At 50.4% G+C, this 18,359-nt stretch overlaps 1 protein-coding gene across 1 annotated transcript; it reads right to left on the reverse strand.

Annotated features, from left to right (window-relative positions):
* Positions 1-466: 466 nt before the first annotated feature.
* Positions 467-1,818, reverse strand: LOC311486052 (forkhead box protein B1-like). Its single transcript, XM_084541808.1, has one exon. The coding sequence runs from the start codon at positions 1,499-1,501 to the stop codon at positions 551-553; it is 951 nt and encodes a 316-aa protein (XP_084397934.1). The 5' UTR covers positions 1,502-1,818; the 3' UTR covers positions 467-550.
* Positions 1,819-18,359: the final 16,541 nt, after the last annotated feature.

The following is an 18,359-nucleotide window of genomic DNA, read 5'->3' on the forward strand; positions in this document are numbered from 1 at the left end:
ATTAAAGCTGAACATGTTAAATATGACAACAGATAAATAAGAACAAACTGATTTAATTAAAGAGACAAACTAAATTCATTTATCACGTTTAAAGAAATAAATCCTGATTTAGTTTAAATGATTTTAAATCAACAATTGTTTCTGATTTTAAAGGAAAACTGTGGAAATATTTTAGAGTAAAAAAGAAAATGTTTGAGGAAGTGAACGGGTTCAGAGACGAGTCAGATACAAAGCGGATTTATTTCACATGTAGGTTAGAGAGGAGCAGACGAGGAGGAGCAGACGAGGAGGAGCAGACGAGGAGCAGGGAATAACAAACCCACTGTTCATGCTGTCAAATAAAAAACTGTAAAAACATTCAAACACTGATGGAGGAGCATGCAGCGGCGGCAGCGGCAGCAGCAACAAACACTGACAAAGAACCAACGTCCCAAAGTGCATCAGAGCAACAAGAGAAGATCCACGTTATTACAAAATAAAGAAATATTTGGTTCAAGGTTCCTCTGAAATCCTCAGAGTCACAGAGGTCAGAGGTCAGAGGTCAGTCCCGTCAGTGCACAGCCACCGCGGACTGCAGAGCTGCGGAGGCTGTGGAGGGCAGCGCCTCCCCGGGCGCGGCGGGGCTGCTCTGGCCGGTGGCGGTCTGCGGGGAGGTCGGGCTCAGAGACTGGGGAGAGTTCGCGAGGAAAGCCGGGATGTGCGCGGGCAGCCCCGGGAGTCCCGGCACCGAGGCGGGCGTGGGTTTGATGGGCACCGGGATGGCGGGCAGAGTCTGTCCCCCGTGACACAGAGACTTGAGAGGCATGCCGTAGGCCGAGTAGTCACCTGGGGCCATGGAGATGGGGGCCGCGGTGTCCATCATCCCGGAGCCGTACATGTGCGGCCAGGCCTGGGTCAGCTGGCTGTGCAGGGGGTACCCGGGGGCGGAGAAGGCCGCCAGCCCCCCCGGCATCTTGTACTCTCGGGCGATGATGTTCTCGATGGCGAACGGGTGCTTGAAGCCGGACGGCTGCGACACGGGGCTCAGGTTGTATCCGGCCGGGATCTGCGGGAGGTGCGCGGCGGCGTGCAGCGCGCTGAGCCGCAGCTTGGCCTGCTGCTGCTGCAGGTAGTGCGCGGCGTCCTGCGGCTTGCTGGCGGCCAGCGGGTCCGAGGCCGCCATGCTGCCCACCTTGAAGCGCTTCCTGCGCCGCAGAAAACTCCCGTTCTCGAACATGTCCCCGCAGCTGGGGTGCAGAGCCCAGAAGCTGCCCTTCCCGGGCTGGTCCGGTCTGCGCGGGATCTTGATGAAGCAGTCGTTGAAGGAGAGGTTGTGCCGCAGGGAGTTCTGCCAGCGCTGCGTGTTCTCCCGGTAGTACGGGAACCGGTCCATGATGAACTTGTAGATCTCGCTGAGCGGGAGCATCTTCTCCGGGCAGCTCTGGATGGCCATGGCCGTCAGGGAGATGTACGAGTAAGGAGGCTTCTGGTCGCTGTAGGTGTTCCTGCCCGGACGAGGCATTCTAAGGCTCCTCTGGACCAGGCCGGACCGGACCGAACCGGACCGGACCAGACCGAGATCAGTTCAGTAGAAAAGACTCTGCTCACTTGTTCCCAACTTTCTCCAGACAGCTCCAAGTCCTCACTGCGCCTTTACGCACAGACAGCGCTGGTCCTGGAGCCTGGCGCACATGGTGCCGCGTCTTTACGCGCAAACTCTCAAGTTGAGGGAAAGTTGGAGCAGCAGCAGCGGCTCCTTCCTCCTCTCCTTCCTCCTCTCCTTCCTCCTCTCCTCCCGCCTCTCTGCTGCGGCTCCCCGGCAGGTGAAGCGCTGCTGAGCGGCGCTAAGCGGCGGTTGCTGCGCCCATGTCCCTCCTCAGAGGAGTCCCGTGTGAGGACTGGACGCGGTGACAGGAGCAGAAAAGAGTCCCGGAGAGGAGGCTCATTAATGGAGCACTTCTCCTCCATCACATGATCCCAGCCAGGAGGAGGAGGAGGAGGAGGAGGAGGAGGAGGAGGAGTTGACTGAGGTTTTCTTGACTCTTCTTTCCATGGACGCAGTGAGACAACAGGACTCAGACTCATCTGAAGCTGAGGCGGAAAAAAGAGAAGAGAAGCGGAGGAGGTAAGAAGGAGAGAAGACCAGACTTTAATTCATTATTAGTTTGATTCTCTGACATAATGAAATAAAATAATACAAACACCTTCAAACCAAATCATTCTCTTCTCATTTAGGTTGAAACGTTAACAAACGGAGCTGAACATCCAGCTTTTAACTGAATTGAATTTAACTGAATTGAATTTAATTTAATTTAATTTAATTTAATTTGTTCAGCTCCTGTTTTTGATTTTGGAGATATTTTTATTTTTGATATAAATTAACAGATTTATTCAGATTTAAAGAACAAAGATGAAAATGAATCAGGATCAGATGAGACGAGCCGACGGTCATTAGAACAATATGAGAACGATCCATGGCGACGTTAAGAACTAGAAGAACTATTAGAATAATTAGAATAATAACAATAATAATAATAATAATAATAATTTAAACAGCAGTCAGCTGTTCCTCTTTCTATAATCAGGTTTTATTTATTTGTTACAGACCAAATAAATTAAATGAATTCAATTAAACTAATTTAATTGAATTATTCGTTTATTTCAAATAAAATAAAATAATTAATGATCAATAAACAAAATGTTTTAACAATGTTTGTCTCATTTCATTTCACTGATCTACAGCTTTAATCCCAGAGAGTGTGTTAATGTGTGTGTGTGTGTGTGTGTGTGTGTGTGTGTGTGTGTGTGTGTCAGACACTTTCACATGTCTGACCTTTGACCTTTGAGCTGGTGATTGACAGACACACTCACTTTTTACAGCCGTTTATTTAATTATTTATTTAATTAATTAATTAATTAATTAAATAAATTGATTCTTTTATTGTTTCGTTGTTTTTAATTTAATGTTTCTGTAACTTATTCATTGATGTATTAAATTTATTCTTTTATTGTTTATTAAAATAAAGATCTTTGCTGTTTGCTCAGTTTCTTTAGATTTAACAGAAACATGTTGGAGTTCTTATTTTATTTGTTGACACTTTATTAGAAATTAAAATCTGTCGATTTGATGTTTGATCGTTTTAACTGGACGACTTCATTAATGAGAATAAATGAGTTAATGAAAGGATGTATTGATGGTTTGTGTTAATAAAGTTAGACTGAAGTGAGTCAGAGCTTTTATCACATGTTCTTCATCTTCCTCTTCATCTTCCTCTTGATCAAACTAATAAATGTGTTTCTTCAATAAAAGCTTCATTTTAATCAATAATCTGTTTCACTTCATCAACATCTTCAGGAATAAAATTTAAAGTTCATTCTTCAGCTGAGACCAGTTATTTTAGTTTCATGAACTTTTATCTGCTCCACCTGGATTTAACTAATCAACAGGTATTCACCTCCTGTTGGATAATTACTGCATGGGTGATTATCTTTCAGCTGACAATAAGTTATTTAAGCCCAACTGATGCAATGAGTAGCTTGTCATTCCTTCAACAACCATGTCTAAAGACACATCCTGTGGTCGTCTGTTTGAGAAGGGTCAAATCATTGGCATGCATCAAGCAGAGAAAACATCTAAGGAGATTGTAGAAACTACTAAAACTGGGTTAAGAACTGTCCAACGCATTATTAAAAACTGGAAGGATAGTGGAGAAGCATCAGGGTAAGAAGAGAGGCAGATGAAGTGATGCACCCATCATGCCTAGTGTCTACTGTACAAGCCTGTGGTAGCAGTGCTATGATCTGGGGTTGCTGCAGTTGCTCAGGTCTAGGTTCAGCAACATTATGAGGTCAGCTGACGACCTGAATATACTGAATGACCAGGTTATTCCATCAATGGATCATATTCCAAGATGACAATGCCAGGATTCATGGGGCTCAGATTGTGAAAGAGTGGTTCAGGGAGCATGAGACATCATGTTCACACATGGATTGGCCACCACAGAGTCCAGACCTGAACCCCATTGAGAATCTCTGGGATGTGCTGGAGAAGGCTTTGTGCAGTGGTCAGACTCTCCATCATCAATACAAGATCTTGGTGGAACATGAATGAAACACTGGATGGAAATAAATCTGGAGACATTGGAGAAGATTATAGAAACAATGATACAGAGAATGAGCTGGAATCAGAGATAAAGGAGGTCCATCCAGATACACTACCTGGCCAAAAAAAAAATCATCAGTCACTTCCTGGTTGATCACATGACCCTTCATCAGAGTTGTTCCTTCGACATCAGAGGTTTTCAAATAAATAACTAGAACCAGGAGGAGGATGGTTTTAACTAAATAAATATCTCTGGTGTGTAGCTTAGCATGTAGCTATAAATATCTGTGTTAGACGTCTTTATGTTTGTTCTCCTACATCACATTGGTTCTCCAGATGTAGCCAGATTCATGGCTCAGAACCGAGGTGAAAATACCTCTAGTTCTGGGTTAGCTTAGCTTCTGTAGCTTAGCTTCTGTAGCTTAGCTTGATGTTGCTAACCAGCCCCCCCCCCCCACTTAAATTGTTATTTTAATGATTTAACCTTAGTTTATCTGTTTATTAGTTAAATCGGTTTTAATTTTGATCTGTTTCTCATTTCTTCATTAAATCTTTGTTCCAGATTAAACGAGAAGATTTTCAGAAGCTGTTTTATTTCAAACTCAGAGTTCTTCCTTCAGTCGTCTTCATGTTCTTCGTGTTCTTCATGTTCTTCATGTTCTCCTGCACCAACTGAATCATCACAACAGATCTGAGGGTCAAAGGTCACCTGAGACGTCCAGGATGTGGTTGAGACTGTGAGGTCGCGGGTTTGATTCCCGGCTGTGTCTCTGGGCTGGTCTCTTACGCTCCAGCGTCTCTCTGTGATCTCTTCAATTAAATCGCTGATTAAGCAAAGTGGAGCTGATTAGTGAAGGAGGAGCAGGCGTCAGGAGAGATGCTAATTAGAGCAGCTATTAGTGTCTGAAGAGCAGCCAATGAGGCGTCGGCGCTCGTTAACAGGAAGGCTGACGGATTATTACTCCACCAGGACCGACACCTCCTCAGTTCAGTTACAACACCGCCCCCGCCCCCCCCACCGGGGGGGGCGGGGGCGGTGATGGTTCCTCCACCAGGTGGGGGGGGGGGCGGGGGCGGTGATGGTTCCTCCACCGGGGGGGGCGGTGATGGGGGCGCTGCACAGACTCTGTGGTTTCGTCTGGACGTGACTCTGACGTTTTATTCTCTGAAGAACATGGAGAACATGGAGAACATGGAGAACATTGTTGTCTTCTCTGTTAGTTCAGACTTCAAGTTTTAATCCATCGGTTCAACTTCGTTAAACAGTGAAACTAAAACCTGTGGAGTCTCGTCCACCTGATAAAGGTCATGTGATGTTTACAGGATAAAGCTGTGACGGCGCAGAGGTCACATCAAACCGACCTGGTTCTTCTTGAAACCTGAACCAGAGAACGTCTAATAAGGGGAGAAGTTCCACTCTCAGTGAACTTCCGGCTTCTGAACTGTTCGTTACACTGGGACTTCATAGAGAGTGGCGAGGTTCTCCGTAGACGGAACGCAGCAGCTTCATCATCGCTTCCTGTTTCTCTGATCAGAAACTATTTATTTTAATAATTATTTTATTTCTTGTTTGTGATCATCTCATTTATTATTAATCTGAAGAACGTTTAGGATTTAATTCAGAACAAAAGAAAAATAAAAAGCAACTGAAATGTTCCAACAATGAAACAAAACAATAAGATGTTAAATATGAAATAAAACTAAACTAACGGGAGAAAATAAAAGTTATTAAAGTATTTATTATAAACTGTTAATTCATTAATTAATAAACTGTTAATTAATTAATTAATAAACTGTTCATTAATTAATTAATAAACTGTTCATTAACATTAAATCATCTCCAGGATTTTCTTTCTGTTAAAGCTTCAGAGTCTTCATCCTCTAGACCTCAATGATCTGATGACTTCATCAACTCCTCACCTCTCCTCCTCCTCCACCCGTCTCCTCCTCCTCCTCTCCTCCTCCTCTCCTCCTCTTCCTCCTCCCCCACCCGTCTCCTCCTCCTCCTCCTCCTCCTCTCCTCCTCTCCTCCTCCTCTCCTCCTCCTTCCTTCTACCCCTCCCCCTCCTCTCCTCTCCTCTCCTCCACCTCTCCTCCTCCTCCACCTCTCCTCTCCTCCACCTCTCCTCCTCCTCTCCTCTCCTCCTCCTCTCCTCCTCTCCTCTCCTCCTCCTCTCCTCTCCTCCTCCTCTCCTCCTCTCCTCCTCCTCCCCCACCCGTCTCCTCCTCTCCTCCACCTCTCCTCTCCTCCTCCTCTCCTCCTCCTTCCTTCTACCCCTCCCCCTCCTCTCCTCTCCTCTCCTCCACCTCTCCTCCTCCTCCACCTCTCCTCCTCCTCTCCTCTCCTCCTCCTCTCCTCCTCTCCTCTCCTCCTCCTCTCCTCCTCCTCTCCTCTCCTCCTCCTCTCCTCCTCTCCTCCTCCTCCCCCACCCGTCTCCTCCTCTCCTCCACCTCTCCTCTCCTCCTCCTCTCCTCCTCTCCTCCTCCACCCGTCTCTTCCTCTCCTCCTCCTCTCCTCTCCTCCTCCACCCGTCTCCTCCTCCTCACCGTCCCAGCGTTCATCCGGGGCCTCATTACTCCGTCACCGTGGCGCCCAGGCGTCCGTTTGGACGTGGTCTAATTCAGCGTGGTGTAACTTAATTAAATGTGTCCTGACTGGGATTTATGGGACATCAGCAGCTCCTCGGTGGGACCAATGGGAGCGCTGCTTATTTATCCCCCGTCCTCCTGATGCTGCACTTCTGCAGCTCAATTAGATGCAGGAGCGATGAGGAGGTTTTCCTCCCACTGTAATGACGGCGGCGCTGAATTAGCAGCGTCTCAGAACCCATTAGCTCCAAAATGAACTTTTAAAAATGAGTCCGACCGTCCTCAGAGATCAGGACATCTGGCTGCTTCATCACGAGAACACGAGAACACGAGAACACGAGAACACGAGAACACGAGAACGAGACGGAGCTCAGGTGGGTTCACCTGAGGAAACCTGGTCATCAGGTCAGAGGTCACATGATCACAGACGACAACGTCAGGAACTGATGAAGAGGAGCATCACGTCTGCTGGAAATACAACACAAGGAGTATGTCCTCCTCCATGACCTCCTCCTCCATGACCTCCTCCTCCATGACCTCCTCCATGTCCTCCTCCTCCATGACCTCCTCCATGTCCTCCTCCTCCATGACCTCCTCCTCCATGACCTCCTCCATGACCTCCTCCTCCATGACCTCCTCCTCCATGTCCTCCTCCTCCATGACCTCCTCCTCCATGACCTCCTCCATGTCCTCCTCCTCCATGTCCTCCTCCATGACCTCCTCCTCCATGACCTCCTCCTCCATGACCTCCTCCATGTCCTCCTCCTCCATGTCCTCCTCCATGTCCTCCTCCTCCATGACCTCCTCCTCCATGACCTCCTCCATGTCCTCCTCCTCCATGTCCTCCTCCATGTCCTCCTCTTCCATGTCCTCCTCCTCCATGTCCTCCTCCTCCATGTCCTCTTCCATGTCCTCCTCCATGTCCTCTTCCATGTCCTCTTCCATGTCCTCCTCCATGTCCTCTTCCATGTCCTCTTCCATGTCCTCCTCCATGTCCTCCTCCTCCATGTCCTCCTCCTCCATGTCCTCCTCCTCCTCCATGTCCTTGTCCTCCTCCATGGTCTCTGTCCACATTGATTCCATCTTGGTTCATCTCGTTTTTTCTGTCCCTCCTGGAAACTCCTCACCTGATGATGATTAGTAAAGGTTACCATGGTTACCACCACCAGAACATGGTGGTTATGTTCAATACTAGACTCTGGTTCTGATTCTAGTTGTGGTCCAGAGTTTCTAGGACAAGTTACAGGTCCTGATCCCAGTCCTGGTCCTGGTCCAGGTCCAGGTCCTATTCCAGGTCCTGGTCCAGGTCCAGGTCCAGGTCCAGGTCTTTAATGCTGGTGTTTGTGCTGAGCGTTGGTCTGGTCCATGAATATTTAATTAATAATTAGTGGTGCAGCCTTTTTGTTTCTCCTCATTACTGTCAGGACTGATGCAACATAAACTTCATTAAAAATGAACGTGAGCTTCTTTAATTACGCCGTCGCCCAGAATGAGCCAAGTCAGTGATGTGCAAATGAGAACATTATTTCAGGAACATGCTGGAAGTAGTTATGTTAATTCTCTGGGTTCACAGTGGCAGACCTCTCCACTCACAGCTGCATATTCATTAACTGCTCCAGAGCATCAGCTCCTTCATTTATTCAGATTTATAGAGCAACACTTTAAAAAGAACCAATTTAATTATCAGCTCCTTGGAGGAGCCGCCGCAAAAATCAGCTTTAACATTAGTTAGAGGAGACGCTCCTCCTCCTCCACTTCCTCCTCTCCTTTCTTGCTCCTCTTCCCCCTTTCCTCCTCTTCCTCCTCCTCCTCCAGTCCAAACCTACAGATTTCTCTTTTTGAAGTAATTTCTTCTCCTCCTCCTCCTCCTCCTCCTCCTTCCTCCTGGTATCCGGTGCCAGGGCTACAGGTCTGAATGAGTGATGGAGGATCTGTGCATCGGACAGAGCTCCACTCTGATTTAAATAGAGGAGACTAAAGCTGCTGGTTTAAAAGTGTTTCTGACTTTAAACGACTAATAAAACTTTAACAAACTTTAAACTACGTTCTTGTGGATGTTTGTTCCTCAGACTGAATCCTGCTGTTGATCCAGCGTCCTCGTCTCCAGAGCTTTTCCTCTGAGAAACACATCATATATCAACAGGAGGAAACAGATTGAGAATCAGTGAATTAAACCCACACATCACCTGCAGCAAATCCCGGCCGGCCGCCGCTCTTCCAGGGAGTTAGCGAGTCGTCTGGAAGAGAAATGAAATAACAGTTTTGTTTAAGGTCAAGCTCTGCCGTGGCGGTTTGGGCTCAGACCTAAACGCTGGCGGCTGATTGCTTCACTCTCCAGACGATGTCAATTTTTGTCCGAGGAGCGTTTGGCATTAAGGCGGCGGCGTGTCGAGGGCCCTCGTTGGCGCCGGCAGACGAGTCCTGAAGCCCCGCTCTATTATCGGCCGAGCCCACAGGAAGGAGCAGCTCACACAGTAACAGCACATTACACTCTGAGTGTTGCTCCTCCAATCCCTCCTCCATGTCTGCTCCTCCATGTCTGCTCCTCCATGGCTGCTCCTCCACCATGTCTGCTCCTCCATCGCTGCTCCTCCACCATGTCTGCTCCTCCATGTCTGCTCCTCCATCGCTGCTCCTCCATGTCTGCTCCTCCTCCATGTCTGCTCCTCCTCCATGTCTGCTCCTCCATCGCTGCTCCTCCATGGCTGCTCCTCCATCGCTGCTCCTCCATGTCTGCTCCTCCACCATGTCTGCTCCTCCACCATGGCTGCTCCTCCATCGCTGCTCCTCCATGTCTGCTCCTCCTCCATGTCTGCTCCTCCATGTCTGCTCCTCCATCGCTGCTCCTCCATGTCTGCTCCTCCTCCATGTCTGCTCCTCCTCCATGTCTGCTCCTCCATCGCTGCTCCTCCATGTCTGCTCCTCCTCCATGTCTGCTCCTCCACCATGTCTGCTCCTCCATGTCTGCTCCTCCATCGCTGCTCCTCCATGTCTGCTCCTCCTCCATGTCTGCTCCTCCTCCATGTCTGCTCCTCCATCGCTGCTCCTCCATGTCTGCTCCTCCTCCATGTCTGCTCCTCCATGTCTGCTCCTCCTCCATGTCTGCTCCTCCATGTCTGCTCCTCCTCCATGTCTGCTCCTCCTCCATGTCTGCTCCTCCACCATGGCTGCTCCTCCATGTCTGCTCCTCCTCCATGTCTGCTCCTCCATGTCTGCTCCTCCACCATGTCTGCTCCTCCATGTCTGCTCCTCCTCCATGTCTGCTCCTCCATCGCTGCTCCTCCATGTCTGCTCCTCCATGTCTGCTCCTCCATCGCTGCTCCTCCATCGCTGCTCCTCCATGTCTGCTCCTCCTCCATGTCTGCTCCTCCATGTCTGCTCCTCCACCATGTCTGCTCCTCCATGTCTGCTCCTCCATGTCTGCTCCTCCATCGCTGCTCCTCCATGTCTGCTCCTCCATGTCTGCTCCTCCACCATGGCTGCTCCTCCATGTCTGCTCCTCCTCCATGTCTGCTCCTCCATGTCTGCTCCTCCTCCATCGCTGCTCCTCCATGTCTGCTCCTCCATCGCTGCTCCTCCATGTCTGCTCCTCCATGTCTGCTCCTCCATGTCTGCTCCTCCACCATGTCTGCTCTTCCATGTCTGCTCCTCCTCCATGTCTGCTCCTCCATCGCTGCTCCTCCATGTCTGCTCCTCCATGTCTGCTCCTCCACCATGGCTGCTCCTCCATGTCTGCTCCTCCACCATGTCTGCTCCTCCATGTCTGCTCCTCCTCCATGTCTGCTCCTCCATCGCTGCTCCACCATGGCTGCTCCTCCATGTCTGCTCCTCCACCATGTCTGCTCCTCCTCCATGTCTGCTCCTCCATGTCTGCTCCTCCATCGCTGCTCCTCCATCGCTGCTCCTCCATGTCTGCTCCTCCATGTCTGCTCCTCCATGTCTGCTCCTCCATCGCTGCTCCTCCATGTCTGCTCCTCCACCATGTCTGCTCCTCCATCGCTGCTCCTCCATCGCTGCTCCTCCATGTCTGCTCCTCCACCATGTCTGCTCCTCCATGTCTGCTCCTCCACCATGTCTGCTCCTCCATGTCTGCTCCTCCTCCATGTCTGCTCCTCCATGTCTGCTCCTCCACCATGTCTGCTCCTCCATGTCTGCTCCTCCTCCATGTCTGCTCCTCCATCGCTGCTCCTCCATGTCTGCTCCTCCATGTCTGCTCCTCCATCGCTGCTCCTCCATCGCTGCTCCTCCATGTCTGCTCCTCCTCCATGTCTGCTCCTCCATGTCTGCTCCTCCACCATGTCTGCTCCTCCATGTCTGCTCCTCCATGTCTGCTCCTCCATCGCTGCTCCTCCATGTCTGCTCCTCCATGTCTGCTCCTCCATGTCTGCTCCTCCACCATGGCTGCTCCTCCATGTCTGCTCCTCCTCCATGTCTGCTCCTCCATGTCTGCTCCTCCTCCATCGCTGCTCCTCCATCGCTGCTCCTCCATGTCTGCTCCACCATGGCTGCTCCTCCATGTCTGCTCCTCCATGTCTGCTCCTCCATGTCTGCTCCTCCATCGCTGCTCCTCCATCGCTGCTCCTCCATGTCTGCTCCTCCTCCATGTCTGCTCCTCCATGTCTGCTCCTCCACCATGTCTGCTCCTCCATGTCTGCTCCTCCATGTCTGCTCCTCCATCGCTGCTCCTCCATGTCTGCTCCACCATGGCTGCTCCTCCATGTCTGCTCCTCCATGTCTGCTCCTCCATGTCTGCTCCTCCTCCATGTCTGCTCCTCCATGTCTGCTCCTCCTCCATCGCTGCTCCTCCATCGCTGCTCCTCCATGTCTGCTCCACCATGGCTGCTCCTCCATGTCTGCTCCTCCATGTCTGCTCCTCCATCGCTGCTCCTCCATCGCTGCTCCTCCATCGCTGCTCCTCCATCGCTGCTCCTCCATCGCTGCTCCTCCATCGCTGCTCCTCCATGTCCAGCTGTTTACTCCACCTCTCTGTTTATAACGTTAGAGACCACGGTTGGACCTCAACACCTGATGTCATTTGATTCTGTCTCCATGGAAACGGTTCATCTCTGATCACAGTTATTGATGAGGATGGACATGGAGGACACGTCTTCAGCATCGTCCTGCAGCAGGATAGCCCTATCACGAGGGACGTCCCCCAGCCTAGCCCATTAGCATGAAGGGACGTCCACCAGCAGCCTAGCCCTATAGCATTAAGGGACGTCCACCAGCCTAGCCCTATAGCATTAAGGGACGTCCATCAGCAGCCCAGCCCTATAGCATTAAGGGACGTCCACCAGCAGCCTAGCCCTATAGCATTAAGGGACGTCCACCAGCAGCCTAGCCCTATAGCATTAAGGGACGTCCCCCAGCCTAGCCCTATAGCATTAAGGGACGTCCACCAGCAGCCTAGCCCTATAGCATTAAGGGACGTCCACCAGCAGCCTAGCCCTATAGCATTAAGGGACGTCCCCCAGCCTAGCCCTATAGCATTAAGGGACGTCCCCCAGCCTAGCCCTATAGCATTAAGGGACGTCCACCAGCAGCCTAGCCCTATAGCATTAAGGGACGTCCCCCAGCCTAGCCCTATAGCATTAAGGGACGTCCCCCAGCCTAGCCCTATAGCATTAAGGGACGTCCACCAGCAGCCCAGCCCTATAGCATTAAGGGACGTCCACCAGCAGCCTAGCCCTATAGCATTAAGGGACGTCCACCAGCAGCCTAGCCCTATAGCATTAAGGGACATCCCCCAGCAGCCTAGCCCTATAGCATTAAGGGACATCCACCAGCCTTGCCCTATAGCATGATGGGACGTCCCCCAGCCTAGCCCTATAGCATTAAGGGATGTCCACCAGCAGCCTAGCCCTATAGCATTAAGGGACGTCCACCAGCAGCCTAGCCCTATAGCATTAAGGGACATCCCCCAGCAGCCTAGCCCTATAGCATTAAGGGACATCCACCAGCCTTGCCCTATAGCATGATGGGACGTCCCCCAGCCTAGCCCTATAGCATTAAGGGACGTCCACCAGCAGCCTAGCCCTATAGCATTAAGGGACGTCCACCAGCAGCCTAGCCCTATAGCATTAAGGGACATCCCCCAGCAGCCTAGCCCTATAGCATTAAGGGACATCCACCAGCCTTGCCCTATAGCATGATGGGACGTCCCCCAGCCTAGCCCTATAGCATTAAGGGATGTCCCCCAGCAGCCTAGACCTATAGCATTAAGGGACGTCCACCAGCAGCCCAGCCCTATCGTGACGGGACGTCCCCCCAGTCTAGTTCATCCTTTCCAGTTTGTCTTTTATGTCTTCAAAGAGTTTAACCAGCTGATAGCTAAATGTAGCTAGGTGTTGTCGACGGAGGTTGAGGTTTCCTAAGGGCAACGTGTATAATGTGAAGAGTATTGGTCCGAGCACAGAACCCTGAGGAACTCCATAGGTAACTTTAGTAAGTAGAAGAATCATTGTTGACATCTCACCCTCCAGGGTTAGGGTTAGACTAATGGTGTCTGGTCCTGATTTACCCACAATCCACTGCAGTTTAGACATCTTTATTCTCTCATGTTCATTACACACAGGAATGATTTCTATTATATCCACTTCAGTCTGTGGTGTTTATTTATACGTGTTTGTATTTACAGACTTATTTTTTACCGTCCACTAGTTGAGTCTCAGCGTAGTTTCAAGCATAGTGCTGCACATTTGACAGAATCTACTATAAAGCTGATTTTGTATTTTATTATTTAATGTTTAGTTCTTGATCTTCAGTGTTTGTCTTTAAATCATTTGCTAAAACTCTGATTTCTTTATCTTGTTGTAAACCAGATTCAGATTCAGGTTCGTGTCCCAGTCCGAGTAGAAACAGCAGAAGTCTTCAGCAGCAGGTGTCCGGTTACTTTTGACTGTCTGTGTCTTTTATTTGTGTCTTCACGTCGTCCTCCTTAGAGGACGGGGGCGGCGGCTCTGACTTTGTCTCTGTGCAGATATTTGCAGCAGAACTTTATGTTGGGACAATAAATAAAGATTCAATCATGAGGAGATTAGTCTAGATTCTGTTGTGAGATTAACTCTGATGTGAAGCAGCTTCTTCACGTCAGCGCTAATTAAATCAAATCCTCCTCAAACACATCAGCGCCCCCTCCCTCTCACATCTGGGAGGTGTCCGGTGAAAACTGTTTTTCCAGAGCTTAGCCAGAGCCCGAGACTTCAATGAAGACAATCTGAGCCTCTAATCCGTCCATCAGTCCAGAGACACGTCTCATTAAAACTAAAGATAATAAAACGTGCTGCAGCAGCGCACAAACTCAAAACATTCATGTTACTGCCGTCTCCGAGTGTCCCACAGTGTCCCACAGTGTCCCACAGCGTCCCAACAAGTGTCTCAGAGTGTCTCAGAGTGTCTCAAATGGTCTTTGAGTGTCTCAACATGTCCCAGAGCATTTCAAAGTGTCCCACAATGTCTCAACAAGCGTCCCAGAGCTCCTCAAAGTGTCCAGGACCATCTCACTCAATCAGACTTTATTTGTACTTTTCACACAAAGAAAATGTAGAAAATGTGCTTAATGCCCCCCCCCCCCATTAAAACACAGCTCACAGAACTTCTCAAAGTGTCCCAGAGTGTCTCAGAGTGTCTCAGTGTCTCTCAAACTGTCCCAGAGTGTCTCAGAGCGTCTCAGAGTGTCTCAAAGCATCCCAGAGTATCCCAGAGCACCCCAGGGCGTCTCAAAGTGTCTCAAAGCATCCCAGAGCGTCCCAGAATGTCTCAGGGCGTCTCAAAGCATCCCAGAGTATCCCAGAGGGTCCCAGAGCACCCCAGAGCGTCCCAGAGGGTCTCAAAGCGTCTCAGAGTGTCTCAGGGTGTCTCAACGTATCTCAAAGCATCCCAGAGCATCTCAGAGTGTCCCAAAGCGTCCCAGAGTGTCTCAGGGCGTCTCAAAGTGTCTCAAAGCGTCCCAGAGGGTCTCAAAGCGTCTCAGAGTGTCTCAACGTATCTCAAAGCATCCCAGAGCATCTCAGAGTGTCTCAAAGCGTCCCAGAGTGTCTCAGGGTATCTCAAACTGTCCCAGAGTGTCTCAGAGCGTCTCAGAGTGTCTCAAAGCATCCCAGAGTATCCCAGAGCACCCCAGGGCGTCTCAAAGTGTCTCAAAGCATCCCAGAGCGTCCCAGAATGTCTCAGGGCGTCTCAAAGCATCCCAGAGTATCCCAGAGGGTCCCAGAGCACCCCAGAGCGTCCCAGAGGGTCTCAAAGCGTCTCAGAGTGTCTCAGGGTGTCTCAACGTATCTCAAAGCATCCCAGAGCATCTCAGAGTGTCCCAAAGCGTCCCAGAGTGTCTCAGGGCGTCTCAAAGTGTCTCAAAGCGTCCCAGAGGGTCTCAAAGCGTCTCAGAGTGTCTCAACGTATCTCAAAGCATCCCAGAGCATCTCAGAGTGTCTCAAAGCGTCCCAGAGTGTCTCAGGGTATCTCAAAGTGTCTCAAAGCGTCCCAGAGCGTCCCAGAGTGTCTCATAGGGTCTCAGATCATCCCAGAGTGTCCCAGAGAAACCCCAGAGCGTCCCAGTGTCTCAAAGCATCTCAGAGTGTCTCAGGGCATCTCAAAGTGTCTCAAAGCGTCCCAGAGCATCCCAGAGTGTCTCATAACGTCTCAGAGCATCTCAGAGTGTCCAAGAGCATCTTAGAGCATCCCAGAGTGTCTCAAAGTGTCTCAAAGCGTCTCAGAGTGTCCCAGAGCATCTCAGAGTGTCTCAAAGTGTCTCACCTAGAGCGTCCCAGAGTGTCCCAGAGTGTCTCAAAGCGTCTCAGAGCATCCCAGGGTGCCTCAAAGTATCTTAAAAGCGTCTCGGAGTGTCCCAAAGCACCTCAGAGCATCCCAGAGCATCCCAGAGCATCTCAGAGCGTCCCAGAGCGTCCCAGTGTCTCAGAGTGTCTTAAAGCATCTCGGAGTGTCCCAGAGTGTCTCAGAGCGTCCCAGAGTGTCTCAGCTTGCAGAGCAGCAGTGTGGTTTTATTTATTGTGACTTGGCTGAATGAAGGTAGAATCTTGAGCAGGTTGAGATTAAATGGATCTGAACCAGTTCAATGACTCCATCAGTGTCGGCTCTGCTCCCCTCGGTTTAAATGTCAGTGGATCCAAATATTTAATCTTTGTTGATTCATTTGATCTGTTTTAAATGAAGCTTGTCTCCAGGTTTTATTCCTCTCATCAACGTCTAAATATAGAAGCAGAACCATGAACAGCTGATTAAAGTCTCTGGGTGTGACAGACGTCAGCATCACTGACTGACCAGCGTCGTCCTCTGTTTATTATATCCAGTCTTATTTTAAAGGAAACATCTGCTCGTTGATCATATGATTTAACGTTAAACGTTGTGGCGGCGGCGGCGGTGGCGGTGGCGGTGGCGTTCCTGTCACTCTGTCAAACAAACAGCAGCAGAAATAAAGAGACTTTTATCATCGTTATCCAGGAATAAATCTACAGCCGCCTCCAGCGTCTGATGTATTTTTGCAGGTGTGAAGTGAAATAAGTGCGAGCGGATGCAGAATCAAGATGAATGCTGAGGCAGGCCGGGGGGAGGCCACTCCATCTTAACACGGCCGTCCTGTGTCTTATGATATCTTATCATTAGTTTCCCTGACAGTGATGGAGCGGCCAGTGCGACCCCCCCAGCGCCGCGAGCCGTGTATAAAAGTAACCTTCTTTCCATAATAATGGCCATTCGTCACTTCTTTAACTGTCAGAGGACGAGGGACGCAAACAAAGTGGGATTTAACGGGGGGGGGGGGGGGGGCATCATTCAAATGGTCCTGAACTGGAGACGATCTGCCAACATTACTGCTCTGATGTGTTCAGGGACTGTGGGACTACAGCGCAGCGGTGGAACCATATCGACCCCGTGGTTATTAAATAGAAGCAGGAGGAAGTCCTCTGTTATCCTGCAGTGACAGGTCCCTGAAGACGGATTACAGCGGCAGGACGGTCAGGCTCCTGCCAGACGAGGATGAGGGCCCAGGGTTCCTACCAGTTTAGGGTTCTGATTCTGGTTCTGGTCAGGTTCTTAGTCTAGGATGGTCAGGGACTAGGTGACGCATTGTGTCAATGGAAGGTCTCACAGTGATAGAAACAGGAATGTGTGTTTCTTACAAGTCATTAAAGAACCAGTCCATCTCTCTGTGTCTGGTCTGGTCTGGTCTGGGTCTGGTCTGGTCTGTGTCTGGACTGGTCTGGTCTGGTCTGGTCTGTGTCTGGTCTGTCTCTGGACTGGGTCTGGTCTGGTCTGGTCTGGGTCTGGACTGGGTCTGCTCTGGTCTGGTCTGGGTCTGGACTGGGTCTGTGTCTGGTCTGTCTCTGGTCTGTATCTGGTCTGTGTCTGGTCTGTCTCTGGACTGGGTCTGGTCTGGTCTGTCTCTGGACTGGGTCTGGTCTGGTCTGGTCTGGGTCTGGACTGGGTCTGTGTCTGGTCTGTCTCTGGTCTGGGTCTGGGTCTGTGTCTGTGTCTGGTCTATCTCTGGTCTGGTCTGGGTCTGGTCTGTCTCTGGACTGGGTCTGGTCTGGTCTGGGTCTGGACTGGGTCTGCTCTGGTCTGGTCTGGGTCTGGACTGGGTCTGTCTCTGGACTGGGTCTGGTCTGGTCTGGTCTGGGTCTGGACTGGGTCTGCTCTGGTCTGGTCTGTGTCTGGTCTGTCTCTGGACTGGGTCTGGTCTGCTCTGGGTCTGGACTGGGTCTGCTCTGGTCTGGTCTGGTCTGGTCTGGTCTGTGTCTGGTCTGTCTCTGGACTGGGTCTGGTCTGGTCTGGGTCTGGACTGGGTCTGCTCTGGTCTGGACTGGGTCTGTGTCTGGTCTGGTCTGGTCTGGTCTGGGTCTGGTCTATCTCTGGTCTGGTCTGGTCTGGGTCTGGACTGGGTCTGTGTCTGGTCTGTGTCTGGTCTGTCTCTGGTCTGGGTCTGCTCTGGTCTGGTCTGGTCTGGTCTGTCTCTGGACTGGGTCTGGTCTGGTCTGGGTCTGGACTGGGTCTGGACTGGGTCTGTGTCTGGTCTGGTCTGGGTCTGGACTCACAGTCTGTGTCTGGTCTGTCTCTGGTCTGGGTCTGGGTCTGTGTCTGTGTCTGGTCTGATTCAGGAGAGGAAGTCTCTGTAGCTCTTCCTAGCCTCCAAGCTAACAGTAGCTCTTCCTAGCTTTCAAGCTAACAGTAGCAATTCCTAGCCTCCAGGCTAACAGTAGCTATTCCTAGCCTCCAGGCTAACAGTAGCTATTCCTAGCCTCCAAGCTAACAGTAGCTATTCCTAGCCTCACAGCTAACAGTAGCTATTCCTAGCCTCCAATCTAACAGTAGCTATTCTTAGCCTCACAGCTAACAGTAGCTCTTCCTGGCCTCCAGGCTAACAGTAGCTATTCTTAGCCTCACAGCTAACAGTAGCTCTTCCTGGCCTCCAGGCTAACAGTAGCTATTCCTAGCCTCCAAGCTAACAGTAGCTCTTCCTGGCCTCCAGGCTAACAGTAGCTATTCCTAGCCTCCAAGCTAACAGTGGCTCTTCCTGGCCTCCAGGCTAACAGTAGCTATTCCTAGCCTCACAGCTAACAGTAGCTCTTCCTGGCCTCCAAGTTAACAGTAGCTATTCCTAGCCTCACAGCTAACAGTAGCTATTCCTAGCCTCCAGGCTAACAGTAGCTCTTCCTGGCATCCAAGCTAACAGTAGCTA

This window comes from Chelon labrosus (assembly GCF_963514085.1).
Source record: "Chelon labrosus genome assembly, chromosome: 3".
In the NCBI taxonomy this organism is placed as follows: Eukaryota; Metazoa; Chordata; class Actinopteri; order Mugiliformes; family Mugilidae; genus Chelon; species Chelon labrosus.